At 38.0% G+C, this 17801-nt stretch overlaps 1 protein-coding gene across 4 annotated transcripts in view; it reads right to left on the minus strand.

Annotated features, from left to right (window-relative positions):
* Positions 1–17801, minus strand: part of Swt1 (Swt1 RNA endoribonuclease) — a 241258-nt gene that overhangs the window by 143907 nt on the left and 79550 nt on the right. For all 4 annotated transcript variants that reach the window (XM_067156738.2, XM_067156736.2, XM_067156737.2 and 1 more), the window contains exons 6-7: positions 9193–9524; positions 8224–8425 (exon numbers count right to left, since the gene is read on the minus strand). In XM_067156738.2, coding sequence (XP_067012839.2) covers positions 8224–8425; positions 9193–9524 — 534 coding nt within the window. The remainder of the gene's footprint in view (positions 1–8223; positions 8426–9192; positions 9525–17801) is intronic.

Here is a 17801-nt window from a genome sequence, read left to right on the forward strand (position 1 = left end):
ATTAATGAAAGTGGCAGTTGCCTGAAAATTTACAATATGGTTGCTTTCTCCAAGAGCTTCCAGCTCCTGAATAGTCATTTCATTGAAAACATTCAGTACAAGTTTTACATTTTGACGTTCAAGATTGGTAGGAAATAGTGACTTCAAGTTCAGCCTGTTGGCATATTTTGCAATTTGAGTACCCTCAATGTCATGAAGTGTCTTCATGGTTGAGAATTTGGCCACTGCTAACTCAGTTTCTTGTGGAGATGTCTCAAATGAGGGATACATTATCGACTGATCACCATCTTTTTGGTTAAGCCAATTGTTTCTAATACATTTGAGAATGTGAACAGAATCTAACACATAGAAAAGAAGCTGGTTGTCATCACATGGGTAGCTGCCTCTGTGGATCAGTGGTAGAGTGTCGGCCTCTGGATCCCAAGATAGCGGGTTCAAACCTGGCAGAGGTAGTCGGATTTTTGAAGGGCGGAAAAAAGTCCATTTGACACTCCATGTCGTACAATGTCAGCACGTAAAGGATCTCTGGTGACACATTTGGTGTTTACCCGACAAAATTCATTAAACTCTCAGCCACAGATGCCCAAGAGAGATCCGGTTTACTCTGTCTGCCATCTAGAGGGCCTAGAGTAAAACGGAACGTCGAAATTGACGAGCAGACAGCCAGATGGCGTCAAATTGAAATGTCTGCACACGGTAGCTGAGGCCGTACGATTATTATTATCAGCACATGGGTGCCTATAAACTATTGTCGACTATTGTGACGCGATTTATAGAGACGCTCGAGGCAAGTTATTGAACAGATTACAACGTGGTCAAAATGCTTGTGTGAGATACGTCTGTAACCTATGGTACTATGACCACGTAACTCCTTCATATAACCATCTATCTTGGCCCCGACTAGAAATCCGTCGCACTGTGCGTTCCCTATGCTATCTCCATAAAATCATTCTTCACAACCATTTTACCTTACTTCATATTTCAAATACTTATCCTCTTATCACAGTCTTAACTCCAGATCCACTAATAATTCCATCCTTGCTTTACCTACCCATAGAACTGCCATCTATGATAAATCATTCACAGTAATTGCCTGCCGTGAGTGGAACCTCCTTCCCGAAAATATCAGGGGGTTAAGTGCTATTCGCACTTTCAAGAAAGCACTTTGGAGACATTTTATGCACCAGTAAGGATCATCTGTAAACATGATGCTGCTACTTAAAACCATTCTATTGTTATGGATGTCCTGGAAGAGAGTCTAAAATTCTTATCCGATTTGTCTTTAACATCAAATTCTATGTACTGCCTTTTTTTTTTTTTTTTTTTTTTACATGTAGGATATTAGTTTTAAGAATTTATCCCTTTTTATATCTGATTTATTTCATCTTAATTTAATCTTAATTTATTTCATCTTAATGTAATCTCACCATTCTTGTATTATTATTAATTTAATTTGTATTAGATCTAGTTATTGTAATACAATGCAATATATGTATATTTCAGTTCCTGGTTAGATGAAAGAGAAGGCCTGAAGGCCTTAATCTTGCCAGTTAAAAAAATAAAACATTCTATGAACAATTGATAATTTTGGTGGTGAGGCAAAAAAAGACATAGCCCTTCTATTGAGTGCATTATTGTCAGTTACAATGCATATGACCTTAAAACCTATTGCATGTAATCCACAAACCACTTTCTTAATAAATTGAAACAGACCCTCACCATTAAGCTTCTTGACTGAAAGTAAGTGTACTACGTCTTTGAATGACGACAATAAACTCTGAATCATAAAAACTTGAGCACTAGCAACAGCATTTGAGGAATCATATGCAGCACCTAGGATGTTACCACCAGTATAATCTAGGTAAGGTTTCAGATGGATTTCATCAACCATTAGTGAAACAATACTATCTGATACACTAAGAAATTGATATTTCTGCCTTATATAAAGGAGAAAATTCTTGTCAATTTGCTCCATAGCTGGGTCAGTCCGGTGGTAGTTGAAGGGGCTCAAATACGTCAGCCTCATATCGGTAGATTTACTGGCACGTAAAAGAACTCCTGCAGGACTAAATTCCTGCACATCAGCGTCTCCGAAAACCGTAGAAGTAGTTAGCAGGGTGTAAAACCAGTAACATTAATTACATTTGGCTTTTAACACGCTGAGCATATCACGCAAGGAAAGTGTCTTGGTGACATTTTAGTAGTTCAATACAGGAATGTCTTTGGGTGCTGTGACTTTTACCTTTTCTTATTTTTTGAGTCGCACCGTCACACATAGATCTTATGGCGACGATGGGACAAATAACATATGAGTAAAAACACAGTAAAGGCCTAGGAATGGGACAGAAGCGGCCGTGGCCTTAAGGTACAGCCCCAGCATTTTCTTGGTGTGAAAATGGGAAACCACGGAAAAACATCTTCAGGGCTGCCGACAGTGGGGTTCGAACCCACTATCTCCTGGATGCAAGCTCACAGCTGTGCGCTCCTATCCACATGGCCAACTTGCCCGGTATTTTTACCCTTCGGTTTATTGACTTGGCTTGTATAACCTAAAACTTAGGCTAAGCTGGATAATATTTTAAACACCAACATAACTATTTTCACCTGCATGCAATTATGTATTTCATTAATATTATGATAATTATTATAATTGAGCATTGTTAACTTTTAAGACCCCAACAGACATGCATTGGTTTTGTGTAGAGATATACATTTGTTAAATTCACGTTGTTTTCTTTCATTATGTAAACGCTTTTTTGGTTACATTATAGAGTATTTAGCTATAGCCCAAATTTCTTTACAAATGTAAGCCCTTCAATAAAGACATAAATAACTGTCGCATGCCAAGATAAATTGGTATAATTAGAGCTGTCAATATGGTTCATAACCCCTTTGGTTTATTACCTTGACATGGATCACCCAAAACATAGGTTAGGTTTGGAGAATACTTTAATAATCAGCATTAATTAATGCACTGTTTATTACTTTCATAATCCAAGATGTAATTGAAGCATTTAATTAAAGCATCATACATTAAAATTTAAAGTTTTACCACTAGAACCACTGACATGGAAAAGTGATTGAAAATTCAACTTACGTTAAAATGATCTTTAAAAAAATAAACTGTAGACTTTTCCGATATATCACCAGCATTCCTCCGGCACGCCAAAATCCATTTCTCCCCAGTTTTAGCGTCTTTGGAACATTTATAAACAATTTGTTTGGGATGGTATGCGATGTGCTATTGCACATCAGAACTATACACCATTTATAAGTTTTCTGCCTCACTGTCTGCGCAGGATTGATTTTAAGTCTAAAACATATCACTCAGATTATTATCCAATGTATAGATCTCGAATTTAACTATACCAGACACTATCATAAAGTAGAAATACGCAAAGTGTCTCCTGCTTCTCACAGCACACTATATGTTATTTCGTCTGCTAATTCAGTCAACCTGTACGATGACGTCAGACCAATGAGGTCGCGTACTTGCGTCACGTGACATTTTCGTATTTTAATTTAGATTTTTATCATGTTTGGAGTTATTATTTGTACATTCTGATCACATTTATGAATTCTGCATGAAAGTTTGAATCAGATTAGCGTATTTTAAATTAAAACCCCGGATCATGCATCTTCCCTATTATACATGAAGACATAGGTGTGTTTAAAGTTAAAGCTCATTATAACAACATTTGTTCCGAGTGTAGTTGTCGTTAAATCGGGGTTACGTTTTAATGTTAATTTCTATGTCCTATGATGTACTGTACAGGGATTTTCTGAAATAATATTAATTCAACATGTACAGTACACTAGGTAGCCTATTTTGTATTCGTACAATACCATGACACATACTTGCAGATTTTATACAGTTATATATCACAAGCACAGCAAGGTACATTTAATCAGGATCAAATGGAGCATACAGATGCAGACAGAAAGCAGTTTGTAACAGGTCAAAGACAGCTATTGCCAAGCTCTTTACCCTCAAATTGTTTGTTCAGAGATCCAAAGCTTTTTTTTTTTTCCTTTTTCCTTTACAAGTTGCTTTACATCACAATGGGATAGGGGTAGGAGTAGGAAGGAATGAACCACGGAAAACCATCTTCAGGGCTGCCAACAGTGGGTTTCAAACCCACTATCTCCCGAATACTGGATACTGGCCGTGCTTAAGCAACTGCAGCTATCGAGCTCGGTCAAAGCTATTCTTAGAAACGGTTCACAGTGATAAGCCGTAAGGAAATTCCCATTGTATACCATCATCGTTCATCCAGTCTGGCTTCATGGCTGAATGGTTAGTGTCCCAGTCTTCAGTCACAGGGGCCCGGGTTCGATTCCCGGCAGGGTCGAGAATTTTAACCATAATTGGTTAACTTCACTTGCACGAGGGCTGGGTGTATGTGTCGTCTTCACAATCATTCCATCCTCATCATGACATACAGGTCGCCTACGGGCGTCAAATCAAAAGACCTGCATCTGGCGAGCCAAACTTGTCTTTGACACTCCCGGCACTAAAAGCCATACGCCATTTCATCATTCATCCAGAGCAAGTACAGTAAAACTCGTGTGCTATGCCACTGAAGATAATGAGTTGCTAATGGAGGGTCATTAATCAAATCACATCACCTGACAACCCTAACTCGCAAAAGTCATTCATGGCATATAAATCAAATGACAAGCTCAGCTCACGGCAATGCACTGCTGTATATCAATAATGTATGTACTGTAGTTCAGTTACTAATCCACAGATGTCACTTGTATGTGGTGAGCTGAAGTTTAGACATGTGGCTTCAGTTATTTCCATTGCTCCAGGTTATCACACATTTCTGGAACAAGGGATAAAAGAATCTTTTTTTTCATTTCATATTATTTCGCTCACGTCAGCTGCAATCGTGGCGTCGAGCAGATGTGTTGATGAAGATGGAATGTGAAAGTTAACAGATGGTGTTTTACAGAGCGATACTGAAAGTAGTGATGTTTGTGATGAAGAAACCGATCCTGAAGGTCTTAGTTCGAGTTATAGTGATGCGTGTAATAGTGCTGATGACATGGAAAGTGATACAAATTACAGTGAGCCAAGTCTTTCAAAACGAGTTCATACCTCGGCACAGACTAATTTAACTGACTTGAACTGGATCCAAAGTGACAATAACCCTGTTCTACATAAGTTTAGTGAATACAGCAGGGTCAGTGATAACTTGACAAGTTATGAATCTTATTATAAAACCATATTGGATTTCAGAATAAGAAGTTATATTAATAAAACCACCTTTCCAATACACAATAGTTCTTTATATTTAGGATAAAACCTTTAATAGAAATGACAAGTAGGATATGTTTCGTTCAATCTTAGTGAGCATCATCAGCTAAAGATAACAATCCATGGTGGGTCAGGGCCCTGATCCCGGTATATATAACGAAAAACGTCTAATATTAAATTGATAAAATACAAATTTTAACAATTTAAAAATAATCAATAAGATTATATTATGTCTATTAAAACAAATATTGATCATTAAAATTGCTTAAAATGTAAGTGGAATGAATGGCATGAAAATGTTACTATAATATGTAGTGATTAATTGTTCATATAAATCAATGACCATAATAATATTTGCTCAATGGCATTAGACTGTTTGTGATTAAAAAAGGTTATTCACATAAGGGTGAGCTCTTGTAATGAACTATGATGTTTTATAAAATAAACATGATGAGGAATGCTAAAATCAGATATATTGGTTGAAAAACGAACTGCACTGATGATAAAACGTCGTCTGGATCGGCGTAAATAACCTTATGGGACTTCCTCGCGTTGTGTTTCAAACATTATTATTTTGTGTAGTAGTGTGTTAATATTGGGCTTCAAATGGAGAACTACTGATCTCATAGGTGAAAAAACATAAATCGGGTGCATCCCGTGTGTTAATTGAGGGGAGATCAGTCCCTGGGTTGTTTACGGAGGTTTGATGGTCACTGACTGATGACGCTCACTAAGATTGAGCGAAACATGTCCTACTTGTAATTTCTATTAATGGGTTTTTCCTAAATATGAAGGGCTATGTGTAGTTTTATTAATATAACAACTCTGATATAACAAGTCTGATATGCAGCCACTACCTAAATTGCATTTCTCTAACCTAATGTTTTCTTGGCATTGGGATTTAATTTTCCGCCGGTGTACATAAGCTGTTTTTATGGTACCACATTTAATTTAATTATTTTTTTGGTGGGGGGGGGATGTCCTGTTTTGAACTATCAGAAACAGGGTTGTAATGAGTGCACTGCTACATGGCAAATTTTGATACCAATTGTGATACCTTCAATAACTTTAGGTTATGTTTGTCAAGTAACAATGTGGTAGTGGTTTTACTGTATGTGAAAAGTGATAGTAGGATCATGTAAATTAGTTTTCCTAAGATATTTCTGGTGTGTATTTGACAACCTATGACTTCATTTGTTATAGTCTTGGCCCTACCCTCTGAAATAAATTAGAACCAACACTGCCTGTCCTAATGAGCGGCTGTGAAGAATGTCAGGGTGATAGAGGTCATCCAAAAGAAACTAATTCCCGTGATTCATAAATTTATGGAGACTACACACACCCCTTCAGACACCACAATATGATATTTTGAAATTTATCATAACAATGTATCATCGTGTCTGTGCGGAGGCGAGCAGCCTTCATTGAAAAGGCAGCCTAGGTGTTCTATGCTTTATCCCTGCCAGTCTTCAAAATTGCAGCATATACGCCTAGTAAACTGGGTTCTTTTTGTGTTGCCATTTGTCTAATGTTGCACCAGAACAGATAGGTCTTGAGGTGATGAAGGAAGAGAAAAAAGCTAGGAGTTGGAAGGAAGCTACCATGACCTTAAGGTACAGCCCCATCATTTTCCTTGTGTAAAAATAGCAAATCATGGAAAATCATCTTCAGGGTTGCTGATCCATAATTTCCCGAATGCAAATATCAAAATGGCTTACCAGGTGCAAAACCCACGGAACAATGCATTTTGTATGAAAAGTAAAAGGTAATGTTAAAGTTTCATTCTGGTCGTGGATGTGATCGGACAAGAAGAAACTTATTTTAGGCAGGTGACCTTTTCCCTTAAAATTTACCCCTCCTTCCCTCAGCTACCTACATGAACGGGATCAACTTTAGGTCCTCGGACTTGCATCTCAGCGAGACAAAAAGAAAGGAAAAACCTCAGAGGTTACAATAGCATTACAATCAGCCTAATTTTAACCTTTTCATTGAAAGTTTTGATGACCAGGTGAGCCCTCTGGGCCGGGTTTTTTAAAAGGTAGAAGCACTGTCACAGATACACGTTTACTGATACAATTAATGGAATGCATATCGTCCCCTTAGCCCCGCAGCGCAACACGGGATCGGGGATGAAATGAGATATTTTACACCATGTTTTCACAACCGGATACCCTTCCCAATGCAAATCTCAGTTGAGAAGATAATCAGTATGAAATGAATGATGGTGAATGAAACTGGGTAAAAAGTGGAAGGAATCGGCTGTGGTTTATGAATAGGAACTGTCCCGGCATTTGCTTGGGAGTGAAAAAAAACAAACACCATTCTCAGGACAGCTGACGGTGGGGTTCGAACCCACTCGCCTGCCGAGTGCAGAGCCTGGCTCCATAGCCGTAGCATGTCAATAATCGTGGCTACTCTGCTTTGTGATACCATTACTGAAATATAATATAAAATTGTTGATCCAAGAACTGGTATTATCAAAGTCATTCACATTTGGGGGAAAATAATGTATCTGAGGAAGGGGTGATGACTACGCATGAGATTCATCATTACTACTTTGTCTCGCACTTTCTTGTAGTTCAATATCGCCACTTAGATATTCTCCATCTTCATTATCAAAATATAGCACTCCAGAATTACTATTCATAAGGAAACATTAAATTTCTTCGTCAACAAGAGATGAATGTGTACTGTAAGACGCCATGATGGCTACACGTAAGCGGGAAAGATGTTCCACTCCAACGAAGCTGAAATATCTGCCGCACAGAACTTCCTTGAGGATTTCCATGGAAACTGAAAGCATGACTCTATATCACGTACATTTGTAAGATCGGTGAAGGAAACACTGCACCAAAACGTATATATACGGGTTTGGCGGACAAGGCACGGCGTTCAATAACATATATACGGGTTTGGCAGTGAAAGGGTTAAGAGAACTGATAGAAAAAATATTTGATTACCTTTAACGTAAGTGCCTAACAACTCCTCAACATAAGCAAGATTGCCCAAGAAGACATTGGTGTCGATCACAATGTACCATTCTGAGCCCTCTCTGTCAGAGATGATTGACCCTGAGTCACATGTTAATGAGTCAGCAAACTGAAGCTTTTCCTCGAAGTTCATCCCACCTTGATTGTTCACTTGATCTCTGAACTCGTAAATCTGTAAAGACACATGAATGCTATTTAGAATAATGAAGGTGATCTTAGTAGCATGTGGCTGAAGATTTTAATAATATACGAAACATGTACCACTTTTAACCAATAAGTTGCCTTAAACAATTAATGTATCGACAAGGTGGAAAACAAAAGATACTTAGTTGTGAATCTGTTAGAGTGCGATATGGACCATGAAGCTGACTTGTAGATGTATCTTGTGCCTCGTAAATAAATAAATAAATAAATAAATAAATAAATAAATAAATAAATAAATAAATAAATAAATAAATAAATAAATAAATAAATAAATAAATAAATAAATAAATAAATAAATAAACAAAAACAAACAAATAAAAAATGTCATGAAAAATAAAATCTTTTAAATGGAGAATCAGAAAAACAGTATTTCTTTATATATCCCGAACCTGCAAACTGTCTCTACTTCGGAACATTTCACTTACAATATCCATGTACTTTTGTCTTTATTTCCTTGCGATGCAGATTTTCTACCTTTAACCATCTGGAGATAAGACATAATTTTCTCTCTAACCCTAGGCCAAGCTACAGTCAAGCACCACTGGTAACTTAATCAGGAACCCACACATAGGAAGGTGAAAAGACTGAGCACTGAACACTGATTGGTTGCAGTCAAAGCCAATGTCAGTTCCACCAAACCTCTTTTCACACCTGCTCACTCTGTTTATACTGAATTTCAAGCGATTGAAGTACATTCAACTATATGAGTGCACAAATGGTTATTGCTCTACTTACATCTCGCACCAGCTTTTCAGGCTCTACTGGTTCCCAGTCCATCACCTCATCTTCTGCTAAAGGAGAAAGTGCCAACTCAGTGGGCTCAGACGGTTCTAGAACGGATAAGACAGATCCTTTCAATGGAGAGCAATGAGCAATTGGGCTACTTGTGTCCACAGCTTTGAAGTTAAAACTCTCCGAGATCTTGGGTGACAGCAGAGAGCACTCCTGAGTCTTTTTACTGGTCTCTGTACAAGAAACATTCTTTTTTTCTTCCACTTTTTCTTTAATGGTGGTGGCAAGACTCCTTTTGAGTTTCTCCATGCGGGCTGCTGCCAGGTTTGCTCGACCTGAAACACGTAAGACCAGCAAATTTTCATTTTACAAGTCTGTGATTATTTATAAAAGAAAAAGAGATTATTTATAAAGGAAAAACAGATTTCACATGAATATTTTGTATTTCATTACAGTGGAGTTCCAGCAGTTTGCAGTTCCTGTATTTCAAGCAGGTCTTTAAAAAAATAAACTTTTACAAAACATAGTGAAGTCCTGATTATACGTTCCACAAAAGCATGTTTTTGCTTACAATATACTGAGATAAAGAACTCTGCCCCCACACCACTATTACAAATTCATACGTACCAACGTATTATGCATGCATTTAGCTGATTTTTGAAGTGTGCATGCTCTTCCTTGGTTCATCCCTTCACTAACTGAGGTCGAGCATTTACCAGATCTTTGTCAGAAAAATAATCTCAACCTAGTAAATAAATCAGTGGTAGGCTGCCATTTATTGCAGACAGAAGTCTGCACACCTCTTTGTTACTCCTAACCTCGAATTTATTTTTCGTGACAGAAATAACAAAGATAAAATAAACAAGAATGAATCAGAAATATGTGTTGACATTTTATGCATTGGATGACCAGAAATTGGCCATGTCAATTGCATTTGTTGCCACTTCCATCAGATTTTTTTATGGTGCATGTGGCTGGTGGCGAACACTGCAGGAGATGGTTTATATGGGTCGTTGGGCAAGTCCGAGTTCGATAACTGGGAACAGGTTAAGAAAGCAAGAATAATAGAACAGTTATTATAGCAAGCATACGCAGTGGAAGATAATAAAGCCAGAGGGGTTCCGGGAATGTAGTGTGTGGCAACGATAAATGTAGTTAAAGGAAGTGGTAGTTTCAATAATAACAGTTATTTTACTTCAATAAATGTAGTGTACACATGGTCGTTAGTTTCCATAGCACTGCCTTTGCAGAAAACTGACTCCACAGAAAAGCCCCTCTTCTGCAGGTTTGATCTTGCATCTTATGGTACTAGAACGTAATCTGTTGAGAGCTTTCCATGCTGTTAGCTTCTATGAATGACCAGGAGGAAGCTCTTTCTTTGGAACCATCCATACTCCCAAATGCTGTTCTTTTCCCCACCACTTCAAAATCCTTGCCCGTTGTGCTGTTCCTGTAAGTGGTTGCCAAGAAACTCATACATGATTTTAGCTGAGGATGTGCTGGCTGAGAAAGGGTGTGCTTCCGTAAACTCTGAAGGATGTTTCAATCAATAAAATGATGAGTGGACCCACTCAAAACAGTGTCGAAAAAGTGCCCGAAGTATATTAGTTTTAGGTTAATTCTAGTCAGCGGAAGATTGCCTAATGCAGCCAAAAGATGTCCTGCAATTTGAACAACACGCTTTTACAACTTTGATTTGTAATTAAAGTTATAAGTATTGACTAGGTGGACCTATACACTAATTTTTAAATTTATATAATGTACACCAGGGCCTCTCAAATGATCAAAATCTCACACATGCAAACAGCAGCGCAGAGTTCCTGTGCACAGTACATCAGTCCCGCTTGGCTCGGACCAATGCTTTGTCTCTGGGCTACTCGGCTAAGCTTGGCTTGGATTTGGAGCGCTACGGAGCAAGTGAGGAAGAGGGAAACAGGGGGAGCGAGCGAGACAGGCGTGGGGAAAGAGAGAGAGAGAGAGAGAGAGAGCGCTATTGCTCCAAATCGAGGAGTGGGGGGTCTGCACTCTGGTCAACCAAGCGAAGTCGTCTTTTGCACCGTGCACAGTGCATGCACCCTGAGAGGCCCTGATGTACATAATACACTTGGCAATTTAGGTTTCGAGATCCCGCTCAACAGATATGAATATGAAAGGCAGCTTGGGATTGGCTGGATGTCTGTGTTTCCGCACACAACCACCAGACAGAGCCAACATTGGCCTAAACGTCGATTTAGAAGCTATAATGTTCGGAGTATAGGCTTCACAAACCTAATACCACTGGGGCAGAAAAGAACAAGAGTTGACAAAGGGAGATTCAATATGATAGATGACAGTGAGGAGCCTGGCACAAGAAGGTGGAAGCAATGCCAGAATTCAGCTAAGTGCCCCATGGTCGCCGACCCACGCTCGATGTTAAGAGCCCCTGGGACACCTTTTAATTGACACTTATAACAGGCAGGATAACATGGATGTTATTCTAGCACCTCCTCTCACACGTCACCCACGGACCAGTGGTGCTGCTCTTTACGTCCCCTCATACGGCACTGAAGTGTTCACCTCCAAATTGTGCGGATTATGGATGGTTGCTTGATTGTTGAATCCTCCGTCCTCATTTCTCCTAGAACACAGTCATGGTGCTTGCTGTACAATTAGTGGCACTGCAGAATTCATGGCTGATGGTATCCTACAAGCTAGGAAGACCAAAATGTAGTAACAGTCCTGACTGAGCGAGGAACATAACGGGAAAGTAACTTCCTCCACATTTCCCTAATACGCCTCTTTAGTGATGCCTAGTCTACCTATGACAGCTGATGGTGAAGCTGTTAAGGACCTATCTATCCTTCAGGTTGAGAACTCAACATCCTGTACATAAATTGTATAGCCTTTTAACCCTCTCCCGCCCATAGCGCAGTAAAGCATACTTGTACTTTTAGTCACATTTATGAGCCATCTATCGGCAGAGCAAATATATGGTAACTTATGTTACTAGCATGTGCACTTCCTAGAGGCTAAAGATATTAGTTTTCTCCTTTTAAAACCTTAGCAGGTATATTAGAACACAAAATATAGAAGGCAGTGACATACTGTAAACAAACATGTCGGCGTTTTTGCGTGAAAATGTTTTATATGATAACGACATTGAACATTTGGTGAATGATAATTCCGACTGTGAAGCTGTTAGTAGTGGCTTAAGTGAACTCAGTGAAGTGGAAAGTTAAAATGAAAGTGACGATGAAAAATATCACACATCATTAACTTGGACAATAATGATGCCATCTTGTGGCAAAGGTTACTAAATATTCCAATAATAAGAAATAAATTGACTATATATCACGTAAATAATATTACATAAGTCTTGGGACTAGTTTCAGCCACATAGTGCCCATCTTCAGCCAAAATAAAAATTAAACTGATCATGTGATAACTAAAACACATGTGTCTCTATCTTATATACGAGGCATATAGATGCAAACCCAGACATTTCCACTATACCCGTTTTTTCAGGAAATGAAAAAGAAAAAAAAAACACCACCTGAATAATTAATTATGCACTGTTATAAAGCTCATTTTACTACAACAGGAACATTAAAAATACATTTCTAAGTTGTGTAATACCTTTCATTTCCAAGAATTATTATGCATTTCTTCAACAATATGGACTAAATAAAGGAAATGTTTATGTTTGCTTCTAAACCAACGTTAATTGAGACAGATGTCTAGCTGTTTATTGCAGTTTTGGTGTTTTTTTTTAAATTATTATTATTATTATTATTACTATTATTTTTTTACATAGATCCATACCACAGAGGTACAATAATTCAATGTTTTAGATTCTGAGATCTGCTACCTCAATTTGTGGTTGACAAAGTCATCCACCTCCACCACATCCTCCTCCTCCAACCCCACCCCTTCTACTGGATCTATAACATGCTTGTAGAACTGAAGATTTTCAAACTGTCTCCAATCTTCACCAAAATGCCGCTTCAGCAATGAATCCACATCAGAAGTCTTCTCTTTTTTTACATACAGGCACTCCACAGTTCAGAATATCTAGTCTTACCATGGCATCAGTCTTCCCTTTCTTATGGGTTTGAAGAACCTAAATTGGACCAATAAAAGGATTCCCCTCTAATAAGTTCCCTGAGAGCGAATGATAAATTATTCTCTTAGCCTCATTTAATTTGTAATGCCACTGTCCGGGGAGTTTCTTTTTTCCAATCGTAGATAGTCGTGTCTCTGCCATGTTCTATTACAGTCCCATATTGTTTAAATGCATCAAAATACTCTTGTTTAGAATGGCTGCTCTTTTTTTTCCCAGCATTTTCTCTATTTGGCCGAATACTCTATCAGAAGGTAAATAGCAGTGTCCTTCTACAGGAAATATTAATTCAAGAGTCTTAATGGAATGTAGTGCATTACTAAGCCATTTGAAACACATCACAACCATACCACAATTTTTATTCTGTCCCCCACATCCATCTGAGACTAGCCTGACAGTGTGTATGTCGGAAGGGAAAATCAGTATTTTGCAGCCAATGGTATACAGCTGATGCAATCTCATTTGATGATTTGGGATGTTCATTTTCTGTCCAAGCATGCATAAACATGTTAGCGGGATCAAGTTTATTTATAGAAGATCCCTCTACTACGGTGAAATTGTAAATATACAACTGTCTTGAGTAATAACAGGCTTGGTCAGGAATTTTTGGCAGAGACAGATTCTTCTGACAATCGTAGCTAAATGTTTTTACATAAGGGTCACTATCCCTTAATTAGCTCGCAAGGTGTGGACACATTTCTGGCATATTAAATTTGTTTTTGCTTCAGCATCATTTTCTCTTTTAATCTTCTCATCTAGCTGAAGACAAACCAAACACACATCGGTAGCAGGCCTCCCAAATACAATGTTATAATGTGTGTTGAACATATACCGGAAGAAACATTACTGTACTTTTATTGTTGGGCCAGCTCTCTCATTATACATGTGCCACTGTTTCTTAATGTTCAAATCAGATTACAAATAAAGGCACCCACCTGATTTTAATCTGCAATAATGACCAACATTGCATTTCAAAGACTCAATGAAAGCTTCGACTTCGGCATGCTTTATGTCGTTTATGGTTGGTACTCTATCTCCACCCCTCTTTCAGCTGGGAAGTTTTCCAGAAATTGTATATTCTTTAACCATACGTGTCATACGAACCTTAGCCACAACAAGAATGCCAAGAAATGTATTTCTACACACACAAATGGATTTTCCTAGATGCGATTGTACTTTGTATTTTATAGAAACCGAACACGATTTTATTGTCGGATCATATTTATGCCATTTAGGTGTTACACCCTCACAGTGTTTTAATATAAACTTGACTTGAAGTATCTTATTCCTGTGTTCATAGAACCTGTGATGAAACACTTTAATGTCTTTCACTGTCAGCAATCTGCATTGGAATGAAGACGACTTCACAGTACCTCCATGTTTGCAGGAAGGGTATTTTGGAAGCACCGCTGGTGCATATCTGTGTACAAATTAAATTTACTTCATTATTATCAGGTGAAAGCATGAGAAGAATTAAAATTTCATGCGGGAGATGTAAGAATAGTGACTGATCTTGTAATATAATAATAATAGTACTGTGCGCCATTGTGGAGTAGTGGTTAGCTCACACGTCAAGAGAATCATTAACATGCGCGTTGTAACTTACCATGTGAATTTTGCTTTCTCTCGCTTCCAGCTGGCACAGTTTCTTGTTCTCTTCCTTCCTCTTCCAGCGATTGGAGGAGTAACATTCCATTCCATTATTCTTATATTCAGACACACAATAAGGACTCAGTACTGAAAGCTGAAGAATTACTATTCTAGCACACCAAGGATCAGCTGTTGAGTCACGTGACATGATCAAGGCTATTTTCATTGGCTGTGTGGAAATGTCGGCGATTGCTCCTCAACGTCACATGGAAATGTCGGAGTTTGCATTTAAACGTAAATTTCAGCCTGCAAAATTATACAGGAATTGTCGACATTGGCACCAATGCTGTATTTCAATAGGGAGATTATGTTTATGTGGTTACTTCGCTTTGGACCGAAAGGGGAAATATCGGGGTTTGCATCTATACGCCTCATATCTTATATACATATCACATGAGTAATTTTTATTTTGGATGAAGATGGCCACTAAGTGGCTGACACTAGTCCCAAGACTTATGTAATATTATTTACTTGATAAATTGTACTGAAAAGGTACAATTTATTTCTTATAATTGCACTTCAATATGGACCAAAAATGAAATTTATACTTATAATAAATACTCTAATGGCAAGCATAGTTCATTCCCAATTTTTAATGACCTGTCAAAGCCTACTGCGGGGTATCAATCAAAACTGATCTGCATTTAGGACTATCTTCCAGGTCGCAGATTCCCTATCACTTATTTATCCCCCTATTTTTCTGAGTGATTAAAAACATTAAAGAAGCTATTCACGAGGTATATTTTGGGCTTATGCCGTGTAATTAATTGTAAACACACACTACGCATTTCGAAGGTAATCTTACCTTTCTTCATCAGAAGACAACAGAGAAATGAAACGACGTATTAAAGATTGCTAGGAAAAAGCAACAAGGAACTTGAAATAGTGCCCTAAGATGTAAAAGGGATGCCATTTTAGTCCCATGCTCCTCTCTATCAATAACGCCTTGCTTGTACGATGATAGATACATACATACATACTAGAAGCAGCAATAAGGTTACTCGCCAGTTTGATTCACGCAGCCAACGTTAGCGAACACCTCACACTAGTCCCAAGGATTTCTAACTCCAATTGTGCCATAATCTGCTCCATCCATCTCTGGTTTGCTGGAACTCTCCCTACTTTCAAGTTATAGTTACTTTTTAACGAGTCTACATTGGTGTCCTACGTTGTATAAGATTAATTCTACTGCTAGCGTGTAAATACGGACTAGTTCAACTTGTATTTCCTTCTGGCATTATGTTGGCTCTCCTACAGAATTCCTAACTACTGAAGTTCACGCCATTTCAACCTTAATGTCGTCGCCATGCGCCTTTTAACCGACTCAGCTTGACTCGTACTATTCAATAAACTCTATTTCAACTTTTGTTTTGCTCAATTTTAGAACTCCATAGTCAATAATTAATCCACGCTTCACGCATTGACATATATTTTAAGATCAACTATATCTATATCTTTTTACTTTAACAACCTCATGTTTGTTTTAACTTTATAGACTGCCATCGTTCAAAGTATTCCTCTACACATGCTTGCTGTTAATCTGTAAATATTGTTATAATTTCAAGTCTAGTGTTATCATTTTACTTTTTATTATGGCATTGTCACTCTTTTAACAATTTTTATCATTCAGCTCAGGGCCCTGACCGAATCTTTGTAAATTAAGGCTGATGATGTTCGCTATGTCGAACGAAACATGTTCCTTTATTTAAGACACCTCATGATTATTTTATAATTCAATGAGTAATATAATGTATTGAGTAGGTGGTTGTTATTAAAAGGATTTTATAATTTTAATATATTGTCCTCAATACGGTTCTATTATGAGATTAATTACATGTAACCTTTAATACGTCGTTTCATTTCTCTGTTGTCTCCTGATGAAGAAAGGCATGGTTCCTTTCGAAACGCGTAGAGTGTGTTTACAATTAATTACACGGCATAAGCCCAAAATATACCTCATGAATAGTTACACGGGCCGTGAAGGTCTAAATGATAATGAACGAAGCTATATATCATATTTCTATGTTCATTAGTTTTTGTACAATATTTTTATGAATGTCTGCATTTTCAGGATGATGGCTGAAAAGAATTCCTTTAATTCTGAGGAAAACATGCATTTCAATATGGGCAGGAGAGGGTTAAACTGGAACTTGCAAAATGCTACAAATGCATCTAGCATTCTACACAAATTCTGAGAATGTTAGCATTAAGAGAAGCTAACTTCAAATCATTTCAAAGTTAGATTTATCTTCAGTGAATTGGGAAAATGTTAACATAATGGAATAAATATTACAAGAAATACAGGGTGAACAAAAAATGCCACACATGGAGGTCGCCATGCTGTTCCTCGTTGAAATTCACGACAAAAGTTTATCTTGCAAAACCCAGTCCCAACAATAGCTTTAATAGAAATGCAAGATAAGAAACGAGGCTCTGGCAACTCTGTAATGGCGTGCAGCATGGCAAAGCACACGTCGCATGAACTTGGCGCTCAGCCGGAGCTGCCTCATTAGCTCAGTGAGACGAGGTAATGCCACAAATGCTGGTTGAGCGGACGCGCCGATGTTCGAGTCGCGTTCGTGCCAATTTTTTTCAGTTAATGTATCAAATTGTATCCAATGTACACCTCCACTATGCAATACACTATGTTCTGTCTTACCAATACAGTTACCTTTATTTAAACATTCAAACATAACATGAACTTCTTACAGACGTGAACGACCACTTTGTTTCGTCCATGGCACAAATAAAGCTAATACGTAGAACATAACAATGGATAAAGTAACATCGTCTCTACCCAATGCGGTACAAGGAAACAATGCAGTACAGTAGGTAGGCTACACTGGATTGCCCATTATGCTAC

The sequence above is a fragment of the Anabrus simplex genome, chromosome 12 (assembly GCF_040414725.1).
Source record: "Anabrus simplex isolate iqAnaSimp1 chromosome 12, ASM4041472v1, whole genome shotgun sequence".
NCBI lineage: Eukaryota > Metazoa > Arthropoda > Insecta > Orthoptera > Tettigoniidae > Anabrus > Anabrus simplex.